Below are 20562 nucleotides of genomic sequence, written 5' to 3' on the forward strand. Positions count from 1 at the left end.
GGTTTTTGTTCCATGTTTATTATTGATAGCTATGAGGACCCATCTAAGCCCTTCTATGTTTTTAGCTCTGTCTAGTTTGATATTTAGTTATTCTCTTCTATCGCCTGTTTTTTAATAATGTGCAAATAAAACACGCAGAGATAATACCTGCCACGCAGGCATATCTTGCAATGTTATGTGTTTACAAGGAAGAAAGAAAAATATTATTTAGAACAAATAGTTTGGATGGGAGTTTTATATGTAGCTTAGTCCCTGCGGTTCGTTATTTGCGGGAAATTGTAAGGATACTTTTGGGACTCACAGGGTCAAACTTTCCAGATAAAGTGGGCAAATAGCTAAATAGCCACTTCAACTTTCCCAATAGAGTTTCCTGAAGAACACACACACTCTTATTATGTCGTGTAGGGTTGTCTGATGTTACATTTCTTTAAAATAACACATGTCAGTTGACCTGCGCACTTATCTTTCAAACTGTGCTAATGAACAAATCATTCTCATTTTCAAATCATTAATTGCCCAAACAGCCACCGATAAAGATACGCAAAATTAAATATATATCATCCTTCGAACTGAAAACAAAGCTTAAAGCATAACTTCTTGCAACAGCTTCAAAAGATAGTATACGCTATTCGGTGCGCCTAAACATATCAAAGACGGGAAAACCCCAACGTCAATGGTTCTGAAGGAAGTTACACTGTGAACTCCGAGTAAAAAACTGGTTGGCCCTCATTCCCGTATTATTGGAAGGAACTAAGGAAGCACAAGGGCACAGTTGACAGTGATTATTTTGAGCTGAGGGATTAGATATGTCTCGGCTGCTTAAATCAAATTTGAGGGGTTTCCTAATTACCCAAATCAGGATGTCATCCGACCAGGTCAGAAAGTAATGTTTAGGTATCCGTATTTGACTGTATTACATGTTTTTGGTGAAAACTATGACTCCGTTTTTGTTGTCTAGCGAGCTGGCAGTATTTACCTAGGCCTCTGAGCCCAATTTTAGTTGACACGCCTAGATCTTAATGCAGTTTATCAACGAGAAAAATGATTTAACCTTTTTATTGCAGTTTTGTGTTATATTTGTTGAAAGTTGCTATGTATGTGATCGTGCACTTTTGCAGTATCGCCAGCAACATGGTAGCTAGATGCCTAGCTAGCCGGATAATTTAGCTAGCTACATACAATTTTAATATGTCTAGCTGCCAACATTATGGATTATTTTGGTACATTTGTTGCAAGGGTGCAATTACTTGGTGGCAAAACTAGAGTGAATTTTAATACAGTTATTATTCACTCTGCACTTTATGTATCGATATATGCTTAGCTATGTCAAGAATCTCTTTAGACTCAATAGCATGTATATGGTTTCTTTATCTATATTGTGTGTATTGAGTTGCTAAATTCATTTGATTATGTGGTCTTGCCAGCAGTAGACCTATACATACAAACAGGTCATTAGCAATCAACATTATTGTGTTGTAATCATTAAAAGGCTTATTGATGATGGATTTACCATCATGGATTGATCAACAAATTCAGCAGGGTAGAATTACAGATTATAGGCTAAATGCTTGTTGCCAAAAACTTGCTTATCAAGTTGTGACATGCCTAAGACCATTGTCACATATTTTGTGAATGCTTCCAGACAAATGTATTTTCTGTGACAGAATGGTATGCTGCAATATTTTCTGCCAGTCGTGTGCTGACCCAAGGTTTTCTTTCTCCTATGATTTAGCTGGGTGAGCTGGGTAAAGGAGCTGGAAAGGGAGGTGGTGGTGGAGGTTCAGTCCGGGAGGCTGGAGGAGCCTTAGGCAAGAGGCAGGCAGCTGAAGAAGAGAGATACTTCAAGTAAATTTCTAGTTTCCTCCATTTCACAGCAACATCTGAAAAGCAGGTTTTGTGCAACTAAAGAACTAATTATGGGATGAAACGCATAGAAACACTTGAATAAGACAGGGTTCTCACACATTTCATCTTGAAAGAAATCACTAGATTAAGACCTTTTGACTGTAACATGAACAGATGCATCTAAATTAAGTTTTGGCATGCAATTTACGTGCATTTGTGAATACATGTAAATTAGCATTATAATTGTAGCTATATCCTACTTTTTTGTGAAATAATGTGTCAGTAGCAAGCATGACATGTTTTAAATAAATCTTTCACTTTCACTTGAGACTTGTTTTTTGCAATACTTTTATGAGTACCACTGAATACCAGTGGCTTTGTTTTTGTCCGGTGTATTTGAGCTTACTCCTCTCAGTGAGTATAGAAAAACAGTGCTAGATCAGAGTCCCGTATGTGCAGCGATTTTTTGTGCCACAACTTTCCCATCAGGTCCTCTGCAGAAGGTTATATAGTGTTCTGTCATTTCACAGTGTAAGCAGCTGAGTTCCGAAGCTTTGTCTCAGGCTTTTCTGTCTGGTTGTGTCCTCTCATTGTGCTCCCTTCTATTGCCTCCTGCAGGCGTAAGGAACAGGAGCAGCTGGCTGCACTGAGAAGACATCATGAGGAGGAGATTGACCACCACAAGAAGGAAATTGAGCGTCTTCAGCGAGAAATCGATCGCCACAAGGGCAAGATCAGGAAACTGAAGCATGACGACTAAGTTCTGATAACACTCCTGCACGGGCCAGTTCATGCCAAACTTCACTTATTCCCCAAGCTGCCATCTTGGCCAGCTTTGTTCATGTTTGACTGTTCATTGATGGATTATGGATTAATAAAATACTGAGCGCATATACTTTTTCCAGAAGGATGATTTTTTTCCTGACAAATATGAAGCAGTTGATTGGTTGAAGTAACTGGGTCATTGATAACCTGATAGCTCCATCCATTGTCCATCCATCCATCATTCATTGATTGTAGGGTTTAAAAACCTCAGTCCTACTGAATTGCTACTGAAAACAAGTGAAGTACTGTAGTAGACACAGTTACTAGTAGGGTAAGTGGCAAACAGTGTCAAACAACTTTCAGCTCTCTTTTGTGGCATACTATGTAGGATTTCACCTTGAAAATAGTATAAAATAACCAAGCTAAGGCATATCTATGGTGCACTGGAAATATCACCTGGTTTGTGCACCTCTACCTGTATTTGTTAATCTAAAATGTGTTTGGGATGTTTCTGGTTGTGGTACTCTTTTGGGGAGGGGTGAGTGTAGCTACAGTGCCCGAAGTTTGAGATCAGATTTCAACAGAGTGTTTGTTGCTAGCTAGCTAATCGCTGTAATGGCCCAGATACAGCAAAGAAAAAAGACATGCTGACAAGGCCTATTATGCATAATCCTGACTGATTTTCATTAGTAATTGAATTCAAAACCATATTAAATCTTCCAGCAAATACTAAAGCTAACAATTTATAGTCAATATTAAGCAAGCTTATTGGTCTCCAATTATAAATGAAGATCAGATTCTTCTTAGGTTTAGGTATCACAATGATTAACACCTGTGTCATAGTAGGAGGAAGTCTGACATTCTCTAGACCAGTGGTCTCCAACCCTGGTCCTGGAGTGCTACAGGGTCTGCTGGTTTTTGTTTTCACCTTAAAATCAGTGCCCAATTGAGACCCAAGACACCAGGTGAGTTGAGTTAACTGTGTAATCAACTGCTCTAATTGATTCATGAAGTGCAGAGTCACTATGAAAAACAGCAGACCCTGTAGCTCTCCAGGACCAGGGTTAGAGACCACTGCTCTAGACCATTGACAGTATATAAATGGACAACGGGATGCCACAATTTTCAATGGGCGAGATCAGTGATCGATTGTATCACTTCCTGATCGGCCTCTTGTGCAATGGCTACTGGGAACACACAAGATTGTGCAGGTCCCAAGGGTCTGGTTTATGATGCAAAAAGATGTTTTCTTGCACTACATGTATGTAAAGTGGTTGTGTCCTGGGCGACATTGTTCACATACTCGTCTGCTTACTTTTTGTCTGACTGGAGGTTTAAAAGGTAGGGGGTAGATCAGGGCATCTCATCAAATTATTCCGCCATCCTTCCTGGCTTCCTAGCATCTGTTGAATCACTAGGCATAAAATGTGCACTGCCACCACAGATTACTTGGGAATTGCACCTTGCAGATGTGTAGTGTTAATGTTTAAGGACGTGCACAAGGAACGCTCAATGACCGCAGGATACGCATGACAGAAATCCTGCGTACACGTAATTTAAATCAAGTATGTTTCCAGCCTTAGGTAGCAGCTAGCTACAGACATGGTCCTATGACTTAGGTAACTTCTGTGGCTTTTAACATACCATAAACTAGGGCTTCAACAGGGATTTTAAGATTACTTCAATTAATTGCAATTTTATATTTTTCTCAATATCGTCATAATTTTAGACATTTTAACTATCTTAGCAGAGTGGCAAGCCAACATAGTATTGTTTTTAATCAAATAGTATAAGTAAACTGGCCACAGAAAATTCATTATCACATGATTTTAAAATAAATTATTACATTATATTACATTTTATTTTACAGACGCTTTTATCGAAAGCGATGTACAATAAGTACATACCCGAAGGTCACTGAACAACTACAAAACACAGGTAAAGCGCTAAATTTGGCAGTCATAAGGTACAAAATTATGTTATCACTCTACCTGGCAAATTATCAGTTTGTCTGTGTATTTATTGTAACTTTCATTTCCACAAGGTAGGACGACTGAGCACACATGCCAACAGCCAATGCCCCGATAGCACCCTGCGCCCCCCTCCCCCATTCGGTTGTGAGAGGAAACCGGAGTAGCCTGGGGAAGACACCCAAAATGAATGAATTTCAATGGACAGCTTCTCTCAACTGATCCTCTCATGTTGAGAACATAGACATGTTCTTGTAGTGAAAAAGCATAACACGCTTATTCATAAAGGTTCAGGACAAATGTCGATGAATCCCGCCCACTGTCTTTTTGAACAGTAATTGGGTAACCAATTAGTCAAATTATAATTGTTTAACAACTTAATCAATCCATTGATTGACAAACAAGTTACTCAGGTTTGGGAAGACAAAATATTATCGCAGGAACAGCTGTATGCACTGCATATGTTCACCATACTCTCAACAGCATGCTGACCATAAGCAGGGTCCAAGCAGCCTCAAAGATAAATCTATTTATATCTAGTTATATTGTTCTCATTAATAACGGCTTTTGATTCACTTGTATTGTCTGTGTTGTTTTTGTATGATTAGGTGTGATTCCAGTGCTAGTTTGTACTTGGTAGGATTCTTGCTTGCTGAACAAGCTTACTCTACAGGGTTGGAGTCCTGATCGATGTGGTCACTTCTGGCACTACGATCCTTACTTCACTCTAGTGTTTCTTTTGCGCCTCCACATCATGAAACCTATGCACTTGTTGTACGTCGCTCTGGATAAGAGCGTCTGCTAAATGCCTATAATGTAATGTAATGTAATAATTGTGCGTGTATCCACTCACGCATCAACTGCTTCACATTAATTTATTTCTGCCCATTAGTTGATGCTTGACTAAAGCCTTTTCTTCATCCATCCCAAATTGTATGTGTAGTACTTCATTTACTTATAAATGCACCCTCATTCCCATCTATATCTTAACTGTAAATTTCGAATCCGTTCGATTATGTGCTTTAAAAAAGTAAGTTGCTAGCAAGTTGCCTATTGAAACTACAACGGCTGTCGCGTGCTGGCAGGCTAGTATGGAAACCTGAGTGACGGTTGCCAGAATGCGACTTCTGTTATAGTTTCAATGTAGCAACTGGGTGTAATTAATTGGCGTAATTTATCAAGTAGAACAAGACCTGTCATAAAAAGGGTTTAGTTTGCCAGTCAAAATTATGAAAAAAAAAATAATACAAGTGGGCGTGGCAAACAGGTACGGCACTCTTGATGGTAAAGTTAATAGGCTAGTTATTCAGGGTGAAGGTTGTGTTAGGCCGCAACGCGTAGGTCTAGCACGTTTTAATTTTTCTTGCCCTGTTTCAAGAAAGGCTTTTAAATTTACTATCAATAATGCCTTGGATCCCTACCTGTTTGCCACTTGTATTTTTTCATTTTGACTGACAAACTAAATTGATATTTCCTTCTTTTTCCAAAGAGCACCTTTCTGGCCATTATCTTTGTTCGTGTATCGCTCCTTCTCTAACCTTTTTTTAGTTTCTGCATTAAACGAAATCCCTATGGGGGAAAAAGAATTGGAAATCTGCCGCGGGAACACGTGGCTCAAAAATGCGAACTCAACTGTGTTTTAGAACTACAACATGTAACCCTCTATAACTTAACGAGAACAGCAACAAAAAATACATATTTACGGGTCGCTAACCACTTAGTCGTTAGCTATTTGTTTTTTAAATAATTTTAGATTCCAAAAAAATAAGTGAAAATCATTCTTTTTTCATATACAAACAAACGTCCAAATGTCATTAATTATTTTTGAAGGAATTAGGAAAACGCCATTCATTTCCCCGTTTTGATCTGGAAGTCTCGAAAATGCTAACGAAATGGTTTACATAGGAATATATGCACCTCTATGACGAACCCGAAGGCAATGACGACACTACTTCGGAGGCCCATTGTTCCTGCTGCGCAGCTACGTGCGCGCACCTAAGGACGGCCATGTTCGCCGCGAGAAAGCTTTGTGAACGCGCTGTGACAGTTTTTACTGTACTGCCGCGAACAAATCTGAATAAATAATCTTTGTATCATATTCACCTCGTTGGATTGCTTCTTGCGAGACATTGTGAACTGACAAATAACTACATCAAATAATACTTTGCTGGAAAAGGTTGGTAAGCTTTACGCCACTATTTAATTATTTAAACGGTTTGGTGGATGGTTTGTTTGGTCTCAAAACGGTTGTCTTTGCTAACTAGGCCTTACCAATACTCTACAAAATGGCTAGCTAGCTAGCGACACTGAGTCAAAAAATTTCACGCAGAAAGTTTTTTATTGGTGTTTACCTTTAGTATAATTTCGATTTTCAATGTGTGTGTTGTAGCAATAGTTTGCTCGCTAACGCTGGGTTGTCTAATTAACCAGCTAACGTTAGCTAGTCTATGTTAGCGAACATTAGCTAGGAAGGCCGGCAAGGGAGTGGATCGATCTTCACGTGCATTGTTTCAATATAATAATACTGTTGGTTGGCTAATTTGATGTCGTCGAGCAAACCGACTGTTGGTTCGGTAATTAAGGTTGTGTGTCGGCTAATTCGCACATTTTGGGTTAGAAGTTGAAGTCCCTGGCGCAACGTTTGGCGCGGAAACCGGTCAGTTCTTGGCTAGCTAATGTTTCCGAATTGAGCAGGAGTAAATCCGCTGGCTAGCTCGTTGGCTAACTTGGCTAAATAGCTACAATGTCTAGAACTAACGCTAGTTTTGTGAAATTGGAAGCTTGTTCAATGGCTAAATACCTACATTTCTTTTGCCGATGTCATGTTGTTGAACAGTTCGACTTTGAAAAGGAGATTAACACATTAATGTTGGTGAGATAAAACCAGGTGCAAATATTTACGATGAAGCCCAAGCACTTTAGCGAGTCACACACCCCTTCACGTTCACTAACGTTAGCTCACGTAACATAGTATATTCAGTCTGACGGACAAATTGTATTCATGACCATTCGGCATTAGTCCGCGCTTATGAAGCGTAATGCTAGCTAGCTAGCTAGCTAGTGATCGATAGCAGACAGTATGTTAACGAGATTCCATTTCAGTGACGTTACGACTAACCTGTTCAGAGCTAAGCAATGTTAGGTATCATAACCCCGATCTGATCCTTGTGACCAACAGAGAGCAAACAAAATAAAAATAAAAAATCGCACAATTGTTTCACGAAATATTACATACGTTTCTAATGGCCAACAATTTGAATTATATACACGAGAATATGTAATTTAGATAATGTACTTTGTACTTTTTTTGTAATTTCAGGTGTTACTCAAAATGCTGCGCTCCACCTCGTTTGGTTTAGTGTATTTTACTTCTTACAGTATTTGAATGCCTTCCTTCACCCAGCTACTTTTGGTTAAGTTCTTAAGTTGTTCTGAATCTCTGTGTAAACTTATCAAGGAGCTGTTTATCTCAGTGCAAGTTAGTGTCTGTTCTGCTTTTTGTCACAATCTACTTCTTAAAATAAATAATAATTGACTCAGCTATTGGCTGGATAGTTAGTTTGGCACGTCTAAAATGCTTCATTGGTGCAGTTGTTATTACTAATGAGTGAAAGAATTACTATTATTTGCAAAAGTGAAACCACACGCAGAAATGTTTTGCACCTGGGTAGTGAGAATTGTTGCCACTACAATCATTGTTTTTAATGATAATTAAATGTTAATATAGAAAATGGAAAACGTCATCGCTGTGCTCTGATTTCAGCTGGAGAATGGCCGCCGAGGTGAACGGCAGCTCTGCACAAGTGAAGGAGGAGGTGAAGGAAGAGGAGGAGGTGAAGGAGGAGGAGGAGCCCATGGACATCGGTGTTACGCACACTGAGAACTACCAAACACTCATCGATGCTGGTCTTCCGCAGAAAGTAGCTGAGAGGCTGGACAACATCTTTCAGACAGGTGATGCTTCACAGCTTCTGTGTTTTTAATGGACTGTTCTTGCTGTTCTATTTAGTATTTTTATAAAATACAATTTTAAAAAAATAAAATACTGTTTTGAGACTGGCTAATGTATTTGGATACCAGTTTGCTGTGTCAACTAAAAATTTTAGCTTCAGAAACTTATGCCAGCACAAAATGTAAATGCATTGTTAGAATGTAAATTGAGCAACAGTTTGTTTTAAATTGAGAGCATTTGACTGATGGAATTGAAGGCCAGTGTGTTTGGGCGCAGCAGGGCATCTGGACTGGAAAGAGCATGTAACCTCACTTTCTACTGTGACGCATGTCTGACCTCCAGGGCTTGTGGCGTATGCTGACCTGGATGAGCGGGCCATTGATGCCCTGCGGGAGTTCAACGAGGAGGGAGCACTCTCCGTGCTGCAGCAGTTCAAGGAGAGCGACTTGTCTCATGTGCAGGTGAGGCACCCCCCCGCCAAATGTGAATGAAATGGTCCTATTTAATCACACGCCTCTCAGTAATCTCCCCATTTTCTCACTCGCCCATGTTATAGGTCTGCAGTCAACTTGTGTATTGTGAATGCATTGACAATGTCTGGTGTGTTGTAGCTAACGGTACTGTTTGATTCAGAATAAAAGTGCGTTCCTGTGTGGCGTCATGAAGACCTACAGACAGAGAGAAAAGCAAGGGAACAAAGTGCAAGAATCCACCAAGGGGCCCGATGAGTCTAAGATAAAGGTGAGATGCTCTGGGCTCTGCAGGCATGTTGAAGTGCAGTGGTCAGTCCACTTCTGACAATCGAGCAGGGGACTGCAGTCGCACATCTGTATAAATGGATGCATTGTAAATGCTATGTAAAAGTTGTGTCGCTCGGGATAAGAGCATCTGCTAAATGCCTGTAATGTAATCCATATTACATGCTCTGCTCCTCTCAAATAGTGACAAAGACACTGTTTCCTACAGGCCCTCCTGGAGAGGACAGGGTACACCCTGGACGTCACCACAGGACAGAGGAAGTATGGGGGACCCCCACCCGAGGGGGTGTTTTCAGGAACGCAGCCTGGGGTCGGAACAGAGGCAAGGCCAGAAAACACATAAATCCAACCTTTTTTGTCTTCTGCTTTTTTCTTGTGCAGTAAGCACTGTACCAGTACAAAGGCCACATATGTGTGTGTGATTTGCGATTGTGTGTGTGTGTGTGTGTGTGTGTGTGTGTGTGTGTGTGTGTGTGTATGTGTGTGCGCGCGCGCGCCAGGAGCTTATTCAGTCTTTTCTGCAGGTTTTTGTAGGAAAGATTCCAAGAGACCTATACGAAGATGAGCTGGTCCCCCTGTTTGAGAAGGCCGGTCCCATCTGGGACCTGCGGCTGATGATGGATCCACTGTCGGGTCAGAACCGAGGCTACGCCTTCATCACCTTTTGCAACAAGGAGGCGGCGCAAGAGGCAGTCAAACTGGTATTGAAACGCTTTTGCCTTACAGAGCTGGCCGTCTTCTACTCTGCATGAGACCGCCGTGTGCTGCTCTTCCCAGCAGTCCAAGTACCTCGCTGGGTAACTTGAGCATTTACTTGGTTTACGATTCTGATTTAACAAAAGGTTTATCCCCCCCCCCCACTCTTTTTGCCTTTAGTGTGATAACTATGAAATCCGGTCAGGAAAATACCTGGGTGTGTGCGTCTCCGTTGCAAACAACCGCTTGTTTGTGGGATCAATTCCGAAAAACAAGACCAGAGAAAGCATTTTGGAAGATTTCAGCAAAGTTACAGGTCAGTCTTTCTGTCTTTGCATTTAACGTAGTTGGGGAGTGAAATTGTCACTGTCCTTAATCGGAGGTGTACATTGACATCAAGCTGCATGTTGGGATCCACGTGGCTGTGTGAACACCTGGCTTTTTCATTCACGTCTTTGTGTGCTGCTTCCAGAGGGCCTCATGGAGGTCATCCTGTACCACCAGCCGGACGACAAGAAGAAGAACCGCGGCTTCTGCTTCCTGGAGTACGAGGACCACAAGTCTGCCGCACAGGCCCGCCGCCGGCTCATGAGCGGCAAAGTGAAGGTGTGGGGGAACCCGGTCACGGTGGAGTGGGCTGACCCGGTAGAGGAACCCGACCCAGAGATCATGGCAAAGGTGGGTTGCCGCGCTTTTGTAACTCTTCGTATCCAGACACCTGTGAGGTGTGGTAAGGACATTGTAAGGAACCCATTTTAAAGGCGTCAGTGCATTCTTTGAAAGGCAAATGCTTGAAACATTGTATGTCTAAACAAATGCATGTTAACTGGGCTTTGCTGGCTGTTTTCCCAGGTGAAGGTGCTGTTTGTGAGGAAGCTGGCCACGGCTGTCACAGAGGAGCTCTTGGAGAAGACTTTCTCTCAGTTCGGGAAGCTGGAGCGCGTGAAGAAGCTGAAAGATTACGCCTTTGTTCACTTCCAGGACAGAGACGCGGCTGTTAAGGTCAGTGTGCCGAGCTCTCCACTAATACCCTCAACCCTGTTTCCAACGGGCCATTGCGTCTCCTCCAGGGCCTAAATGAACAGTGACTGCTTTTCAGGCAATGGAAGAGATGAACGGGAAGGAGCTAGAGGGAGAGCAGATTGAGATCGTTCTGGCCAAACCTCCAGACAAAAAGAGGAAAGACAGACAGGCGGCACGGCAGACATCCAGAAACGTGGGGTGAGGATTGGGCTTGATCCTGTAACAGCCAGCGGAGCACGGTCACAGAATCAGTTCAATTTAACATAGGCTTTGTGTAGTAACTCAGTTTAAAAAAAAATCTCCATTGTCCTCTCTGCGCAGGTACGATGATTATTATTACTATCCTCCACCACGCATGCCGCCCCCCATGAGAGGCAGGGGCCGTGGGGCTAGGGGGGGCTATGCTTACCCTCCAGACTACTACAGCCACGAGGAGTACTATGACGATTACTACGGCTATGACTATCACGACTACCGGGGCGGATACGAAGACCCCTACTACGGCTACGACGACGTCTACCCCCCCAGAGGGAGGGGAGGCCGGGTGAGCAGGGGCGCGCCCCCTCCCCCTCGCGCCCGGGGTGCACCGCTCCCCCGCGGGAGAGGAGGCTACCCCCAGAGGGGGGTGCCTCTGGGCGCGCCAAGGGGCGGCCGAGGCGGCCGGGGAGGCCCGTCCCAGCAGCAGAGGGGCCGCGGCGCTCGGGGCTCCAGGGGAAACCGCGGGGGCAACGTGGGCGGGAAGAGGAAGGCCGACGTGTACAACCAGCCTGACTCCAAGCGGCGCCAGACCAACAACCAGCAGAACTGGGGGTCCCAGCCCATCGCCCAGCAACCCCTGCAGCAAGGTGCCGACTATTCCGGTAACTATGGTTACAGTAATGACACCCTGGAGTTTTCTCAGGATTCTTATGGGCAACAGTGGAAGTAGATTCAAGTAAGGCTATTGGGCAAAAAAAAAGGAAATTGGCTGCAACCTTTTGATTGGCTTTTTATCTTTCATCCTTCACCTCCTTAATTGAAATGTATAAAAAAAAGACATGCCACAAAAGAATTGGCTTTACTTCCTCCATGATGAAGTGTTGATTGGCTGGAAATGGGACACTTTTGGGCTTTAAACGGAAACAAATTTTATTGCATTTTTTCCTTTGAGTTTTTTCTTTTAAGTCAACATTAAATATTTCGGTGGACCCTTATTTTCCAAAGTTTGAGAAGAGAAAATCATGAGTGTGTCCTGCTGGAAGCAAAAGGGTTTTTCCCCCTGGACTTTTTCCCTTTCAGGTTTCTAATAGAGTGGCATAGGGATTTGCGTGTATATAAAAAGCTTAAAGCTCAAGCTTGATTTTCGGTTGTTTTGCTGAAATGGGGAAAATAATCCATAGAAAAAGGAAACATTTCCAATTTTGTATTCAGAAATAACATGTACTCTTAGCATTTTGTAGAAGTAGATTGTGTTTTTTTTGTTTGCTTGTTTTTTTTTTAACTGTTATGACTTCAGACATTTTTCTCAAGAATTTGCCCAAATTTGGTTTGGCTCCAGAGCCACTACAGTTTGTTCTGATGTTTGTATTTAAATCTTTTGATTGTTACATTTCAATAAAACTCAACTGAATACCATTCAGGTACCAGCCATCTCAAATTCAGTTGTGTCAGAATATTTGATCCAAATGTGACTTCTCTACAGACTGTCTAGAAAAGGACAACTTACATAATGTGAGTTGTCCTATTTCAAGTATTGTTCTATAGAAACAAAATCATTCATTGAAGACTTAAAGACTCATCAAACCTGTTAATTTACTCAAAAATAATCAAGAGACTCCTTCTTTTGAAATCCTCTAAAACAGACCAAGAATATTATGCTTCAATATGCTGCATTGTTGTGGGTCAAAGAAAGGATTTTAACCCTTTGCTTTCCAGAATTTATTATTCACTTCAATTGGTGTTCTTGTCATTTTGGGACATTTTGATTTCCATGTGAAAATGTTTCCCAGAATGGGGGCAAAAAAGCCAGAATATTGACACTGATTGTTCTGCAGAAAATTTTGCTTTGCTACCAGCAGCCAGAATCAGAATGTCATCCGAGCTCAAAATCTGCCTATTCCCATGGAGGAACGGTACAGAGATGTCTCTAATCCTGAAGTTAAAGAAAAGAAAGAAGAATGGGGACCTGGTCAGTCTGTCTTCTAGCAATAGTTTTACAAAACGTACAAAAGGTCTGATTGGGTTCTCCCTCTATCACATCTACTGGAATTACTCAATTACGTTCAGTTATTTGACTTGAAACACCATCAGGGATCATCTCCCATGTAAAACAAACCAATATCGGAATTTGAAACGATACCTTTGTATGAATCGCTGCCTGAAATCTACGCACATTTGAAAGGGTTAAACTTCTTACTGCAGAGAGCTTTTCTTTTCTTTCTTTCTGATGAACGGTTTTGGTTTTGTTTAAGATTGTCCTTTTATTCCGACTCAACCAGGTGGCGAATCGAGAGCGGGCGCGCTAGCATGAAGAACACATCTCAGCTGTGTTCTTCTCAAAGGGTGAGCTGGTTTGCCTCTTCACCGCTGAACGGAACACTCTCTCTCAGGGCTGCACCTGCACATGTTTCAATCGGTAAACGAGGAAGGTTTTAAGGCTCCATTGTATTACCAGTTACGTTAGGGCTGTACCACTTGTGAATGTAATGGTAATAAAGCACAGTCTTGTTCTTTTGGAGGATTTCCCATGGTCCGGAGAAACAAGACCGCTGCCAGTCTCACAATTACAGTAATGGATGCTAACAGGAATTAAATAAATTGAGAATAGCTAGAAAAATATTTAAATTGCAGAACTTTGCCTAATGGCATTGATATAAAAGAAATAACGGAGTATAAAGCCTTCCCAATTAGCCTTCTGATTTGGACACAGGATGCCCCAGGGCTTCAATCTCCAAACCCCTATTTACAGACCTCTTTCCATAGTGTTCCTTCAGGTCAGGATGTCCCTTTTGGCTTTAAGCATGGATGGTTTTGGGGGGGGGGGGGGGGGATTGAGTTCATTATCTTTGGCAGCACATGGTGTGGTGCTGCTGCAGTTGGTGCATATGAAGTTTTGCTGTATTGCTTTTCATCAAGAAATTTTAATTCCTAAATGCCAATAATTGCTTTTGGCTTTATTACACATGTAATTCCCCCTTTACCATAAATCACACAACCTGGATGAAAGGGTGGGCGGGGATGTGTTTCCATTTGTGAACGTCTGATTTTCCACTTACCAATATATGATGGTAGCATTTTAGGTGAAATTTTCTTAGTGGACATGACTTGAGCTGTGAAAATGTGATTTATAGTGAAGGGGAAATTAAAAGGAAAATAAAGAATAATCATTTATTTGTTTTAATTATATTCATTTGACAAAATTGGATGCGGTAACAATTTATTTTCTGTGGATTTTTCATATCGGGGCTGTTTCCTGGCTCACAGAATGTGTACACTATACAATTACAAGCATGTTATTTTCCTAGACAAAGTCTGCTTTGGAAACGAGTTGCTACAAAAATTTAGTACATGACTACAATGAGAGAGAGAAAAAATCTCCAGGTCATTGCTGAGGGACAAGTTGTGAGTCATTTCCTGCATTCCTGATTGGCTGAGCTGGTTAATTTTTTGTACTGGGAATGAAAATGACTCACCCAGCTTCAAGTCTGGTTCTGCTGTCTTCAGCTGCTGATGCAGTTGATCCCAAATGTCAACATGTTACTACGTGGAAGGACTACCGATTTTACCCCTCATCACACTTGATTGGCTTCCAGTTAACCAGAAACTGAGTAAATGCTTAATTATGCGTAGAAAATGCAGTGAGAGGCACACACACAATTAGACCACGTGTAGATGTGGTCTCAGTGAATTGAAGTATTGAAGACGATGTGAGTAAGCGTGATAAAAACTTGGTCTGCAGCATTATAGCCCCTTGCGCACATCTTGCAAGACACAGCAGCTTCTATTTCAGTTCATTTATTTGCTTTTGCATTGCTTTCCTTGTTTGACTTCGCATTCCTTACCCAAAAAGGCTATACTATTTTTATTTGAATTGATGTGAACTGAGGAAATGGTGTATAATTACCAGTTCTGTACTGATCTTTGCTACTTTACCTTCATGAAATCAGTTTTGGTGGTGGTGGTTGCTGGCAGGAGGGAGGCGGATTTCAAAGAATTTGAACTTGATTATTTGGGGGGGGGGGGGGGCAATACCTGTGAAAATTTAACAATAATTGGAGTATTAATATATCATTCACTCTGGGACTCCCCTGTGAACTTTATGCTATACTGCAAAAAATTTGTCATCTATGAAATGTATTTCTGCACATTTTTGCAACGTGAAACCTCACAAGATCCCTGCTGTTATAGCAGTATACATAAAAAATACATTTGCAGCAATACACATTAAACGTGAAGCATGACACTGACCGATATCAGGGAGGATGTTGCCAAGTGGCATGAGCTAAATTAGGTGTGCTGTTGTCCCAGAAAGATGTTTATCATGAGGCAGAATGTGAAGCCCTGATAAAAATACAATGGAAAAAAATTACTTAAAAGTTATTAAGAATGTGGTTGATCTATCACACTTTTCAAAGTTTATATAATTTACAAAACGATTTGAAGATACTGTGTATTTCTGTTTGCAGTGCGTGTTTAGGTGTAATGTGCTGCTAGTGTCCGGCAGAATAATGAAATGCAAGCAACTGTAGGAAATGCCACTTTATTCCGTCCCAGTGAAGAATACATAATTTCTAATTGCCTATAGCAGTCTGTATGTCTTATTATTTAGTGCTGAGAAGAACGATGAATGAGTTCTCCACCACACATAGTTTGATTAGTTTAGTAAGGCTCCAGTCACAGCTCACAGGCTAACCCTGCAGAAATACTTCAACAAATGTTCACAGCTTGGAGTCACATTTTAATTATGTCATTTTACAGTCATTGCTTTTCAAACCCTTTCTTTTTTTCCTTAATGGCCAATCAAAAGTTAAGTTGAAAAATAATCTGATTGAGTTCAGATGTCTTCCAAGAAGCAGCGATGTTTTTTTGTGTTTTAACTCCTTGCTTTTGTCACCTGACTGTCTATCAGCAGGAGGGCCCTGACCCAGCCTTGTCATGATGTGGACATGCTAGGCGGGGCTCCCGTTGGAGGAGATCCTGTGGACTATGGGTAAGGACGTCATTTACAATGTGTTTTTCCTCCCTGATCTAGGTGTAACTGCAAGACTTCTGTTCATAGAGAAACCGGGTAGTGTTCATTCCCGCCCCCCCCCCCCCCCCCTTTCAAAAAAGGGGTTGAGTCATATCACCAAGGTCTCACAGGTTTCAGTCATTTGCTGACTGATCTGGAGTCTGTTGAGTGGGGCCAGAAATTGGGTGCGTCCTGTCAGGGTAGGCTGAAAGTGTGCCTCTGGTTACTGCTGAATTATTTCCTCCCATCATCGGCTGCCAGTTGTTGTCTGCTAGAGACAGCCCTTCTCCGATTGGTGCTCATGCTCCAGTAGAACTGTGGCCTGTAGTGTGGAAAATGGTCACTACATCACAGGACTGCACGTTTTAGTCGCAGCACTCCTTGCTCAGGTGGCACAGTGGTGCATTCAAGCACGATTGGCGATCCCAGATTGGGGATTAGGGGGGGGGGGGGGGGGGTAGGGACAACTATTAAAGGTGCTTCAATATCTGAGGAACAGAATAGATTTGGATTCCAGTGCTATACGTTCTGTCAAGAGAGGTAATTCCAAAAATGGTACCAACCAGGACAGGATCTTGTGTATATATGAACAGGCAAGACAAATGATTCCAAATCTGTATGTGTTCTAGCAGACAAGATCAGCCTAATTTGAATTTGTATATATTCTGAGACAGGAGAGGGGATTCTAACCGATGTTCTCTGAACAATCAAGGTGGTCAGTTTGTGCATGTCCCTAAAATGGTGTTAAGACAGACTGACATATCTGTTTCTTGAAGGAAAAGAATAAATGATTTAACTATTAAATAAATGAAGGTGTTTTGTTTCGTTTTGGTTTTCGTGAATATGCTGGTATCTGTTAAACCTGGTCGTTAATGGGAGATTCCAGTGCTTTCTGTCACTATGGATATTATATTTTCAACCACATCCCTGTGACAGAACTTTCAACATTAAGAATATGAAGCTGTGTCTCGTTTTTATAGATAACATGATGTGTAATTAAGGGTAGGGGATTCTGGTACTCTGTTTGAACTGACAGAACAAGTGATCCCAACATAAAGCATATTTCAGCATACTGGACATCAGGATTAGCTCTATGCATGTTATTTCAGACAGGGCAGCGAATTGCAATACTAATACTAAGCGCATACTGACAAGATTGGGGTTTGTAGTGTTAATTATATTCCATTACATAGAACCATATATTCCAGAACTATTCCAATACAATGGATATCCTAATAGACGTTATGGGGGATGCCATTTGTATGAATATTCTGTACAACCTGGATAGGTGATTTAAATACTAAGTATACTTTCTCAAGACAGAACAGATTGTAATACTATATACTATCTAGTGGAACAAATTCCATCTGCATACAGTGAGTGAATGAGAAAATTCTAAATACTAACCCTTTTGGTTTGTGACTGTGATGGATGGCCGTCAAGCGCAAGTCCTGGAGGGCTGTAGTTTCTGCAGGTTTTTGTGGTTTCCTTTCAGTCAACAGCAGATGTGTGCTTTGGAAGCAAGGTGTGTGGCCTGTCAGTGATTCATCAATGAGTGAGTGCTGAAAACATAACATAAACTATCAATCAATCAATCAATCAATCAATCACTAGAAAACTAGTAAACACTGCAGCTCTGAGGAACCAGAGGCCGACATCCTTGGTACATACAGGATTTGCATGGGTCTTAAAGTAGAGGTTCATTTCTGTCTGCAAGAAACCACACCAGACATGACTTTAAGTACAGTGAATGAAATTTTTTTGCTGTGAATCAAAAAAATACATTGTGTACATTCGCAAAATTCAGTCGAACGATACCCAATCATTTTTTCGTGGACTTATATTTTTTCCCCAACTATACAATATTTAGCCTGAAAAAAATGAATAGGACATCTGGAGGTGAATGTCTTGTGGTCATCATTTACAGTTCTGTTTCCATGGTACTGAGAAGGGTTGTATCCCAACCCAAATACCCTGTTTATTAATGCACAGATAATGCATTTTATACTGATAGATTTTCTTTCCAAAGCTGTCCAAGGATATTTGGAAGATGGAAAATAGAGAAAAATGTGAGCATTACCCTAATTGGTTTTTTAAAATCTGTGGTAAATTGTTGCGCACAATAAAATATTAATTTTAATGCTTTTTGTCACATAGATGCATACAGATTAATTTAGCCCTGTATCACTACAGTATTTAAACAGTTTACCTCGGCTGAATGCTCCAATGCAGTTTCTACAGTTAATAAAAACTAACCGTAAGCCTTCAGCATTAAGTGAATTCTGTTACACTGTTACACTGACTGTCTAAGTTTTGTCCTATGCTGCGTAAGTAGTACAAGATGAATTCACATCATTATAATTAGCATGTGATTTATTCTGAATTATCATTTAAAAGAACAAAAAAATGCCAAATAATAGTCCAGCCCAGCCAGGCCCTAATTTGATTCCTTGTCCTAACAAAATAGACCTGACCCGACCTGAATGGGACATGCCATTCTCATCTTGTGAAGTTTGGGTAGCTGTGCCTTTGTAAAGCCTCAGAACCCTTTGTGTGCACACTGTTGGATGTGTGGTAGCGAGATGTTTAGGGTGATGGAAGATTTTAATATTGGCACCAATTTTGAGCAGAGCTTCAACCTACTGCTAGTTCATAATATTTTACCTGTTAATAATGGATATTCTTTCGTTTTGACTGACGGTCCAAATCCACATCAAAGAGCTGTTGTTTTTTCCCTGATAGCGACACATTATTTGTCTATGGCTGTAACCGTGTGAGAAAACTGAACAAACAATACTTTGCAAGGAAACAGATTTTAAATTTATGCCTACCATTGTATGAAACCGTGCAGAATAAAGCCTTTAATAAGCAAGCTTTGTCCTTGGTATTTTTTTCCTTCCTCAATAGTAATCATCACATTTGCTTTAATTGATAGATGACAATAAGGGATGTTGGGAAGTGTCCTAAGATAACTGCTTTAACTGGCAGGGAATTTCCAGTATTTTCCCCAGCTTATGGTATATTTGTATTTTTGTGTATAAAAGTCACCTTTATACTAAACATGTGACCTGTAACCAACTATTTATGATATGAATACACAGTCAATTTAGAGTTCCATTTTCCAGATTTAACATTACATATTTTAATATGAAAAGTTCAGAAAATAAAGTTAACTACAATTTATTTTATTTTTTATATTGGTAGTGCAACTGGGAGCGTTCTGCAGTGTTACAATTTAGTGTTGATTATAGGGCTCTACATTGCTCCCATTTTAGAAGCATTTCAATGTTCACCCTGAAAAACCATTTTTGCCCACTGTAACATCTGAAAGCAAATTTGTTGGTTATAAATATGTCCTTTGGAAAAGGTTGGTTGAATGAAATAATGCATATTCACACACTGAAATAATGGTAGCTGCCATGCTTATTTATGTTAGAGTCATGGTTGTTTATCTAACATTCGTGTACAAGGAACTAAATAAACCTGCTTGCCCAAAATTGAACTGACATTTTGTTATCTGTTGTAGGCAATGCAGCTTTCAGGTGGGACGTTGTGTGTGACAACCTACTGAACCACACACAAATTTTGATTAAATAAAGTTTAGTTGTGATTTACAATTTACAGCCATCCGCCAATCCCTGCTTAGAAATGACTGCTATGTACAACTTCCTCCGACATCTAGGGGTGTGCGCCATTACTTTTCACCTTAAAGCATATAATATGCTTATTGTATACACAAAAACATGACAACTAAAAATAAATTTTAAATACTAGAATCTAACAAAGAATACTAAATACTAATGTAAAGTAATGATTTTTATGATGCTGTTAACCTCACATGGCTTAACTGCTCTGTGCCACAACTCTGGTATCATTGAAAAATCCAGGGTACCAGGGATTGACATTCCCCCTGAAGCTTGCAACCTTGAGTGGTTACTGGAGGTATTGCAGTTTTTTCAGGCTCTTGGTGCAAAAAAGGAAATTTCCTCACTTAAGTCCTTTCAAAACTATGAATTTACCTTGGCAAAATTACATTATTTTGGACAGTACTTTTCAATTCTAAAATTTCTTCACACTGAACTAATTACAGGGACTGATTTTTTTCTCAGTCGCCCAGAAGTAGATAAAAGATTTTTTAAATCCCATTCATTCCTTCACGTTTAGGTACCCAGTGCGCATGCTCTGGTGCCAAAAAAAGCCCCAAAGTCAAACATGGCAACTTCCATGAACTAACTTAATGCTCCATGGAAAGGAAGCTGTTTCCAGTACTTGTACATCTCGATGGAAAAATGGGGTTTCCCACTGGTACGACTTTGTCGGGTCATTCGTGTGCACACAACTCAA

The 20562-nt window shown here is 40.8% G+C and overlaps 2 protein-coding genes across 5 annotated transcripts; both read left to right on the top strand.

The window, feature by feature from the left end:
• The first annotated feature begins 717 nt into the window (after positions 1 to 717).
• Positions 718 to 2740, top strand: LOC118233293 (ATPase inhibitor B, mitochondrial). Its single transcript, XM_035428829.1, has 3 exons — positions 718 to 875; positions 1733 to 1845; positions 2464 to 2740. Exons 1-3 carry the CDS (start codon positions 807 to 809, stop codon positions 2603 to 2605), a joined length of 324 nt encoding a protein of 107 aa, XP_035284720.1. The 5' UTR covers positions 718 to 806; the 3' UTR covers positions 2606 to 2740.
• A 3828-nt stretch (positions 2741 to 6568) lies between these two features.
• LOC118233287 (heterogeneous nuclear ribonucleoprotein R-like) lies at positions 6569 to 19090 on the top strand. 4 transcript variants are annotated; one of them, XM_035428821.1, is made up of 13 exons: positions 6569 to 6756; positions 8344 to 8534; positions 8875 to 8993; positions 9166 to 9273; positions 9499 to 9612; positions 9815 to 9991; positions 10167 to 10302; positions 10459 to 10664; positions 10839 to 10988; positions 11086 to 11207; positions 11331 to 11869; positions 13487 to 13550; positions 16117 to 19090. In XM_035428821.1, the coding sequence occupies exons 2-12, from the start codon at positions 8351 to 8353 to the stop codon at positions 13516 to 13518; spliced, it is 1887 nt and encodes a 628-aa protein (XP_035284712.1). In that variant the 5' UTR covers positions 6569 to 6756; positions 8344 to 8350; the 3' UTR covers positions 13519 to 13550; positions 16117 to 19090. The 4 variants fall into 4 exon arrangements, with proteins under 4 accessions (XP_035284712.1, XP_035284713.1, XP_035284711.1 ...); XM_035428822.1 differs by having other exon boundaries at positions 16120 to 19090; XM_035428820.1 differs by having other exon boundaries at positions 13487 to 19090.
• The last annotated feature ends 1472 nt before the right edge of the window (positions 19091 to 20562 follow it).

Source organism: Anguilla anguilla, chromosome 8, assembly GCF_013347855.1.
Source record: "Anguilla anguilla isolate fAngAng1 chromosome 8, fAngAng1.pri, whole genome shotgun sequence".
Lineage (NCBI taxonomy): Eukaryota > Metazoa > Chordata > Actinopteri > Anguilliformes > Anguillidae > Anguilla > Anguilla anguilla.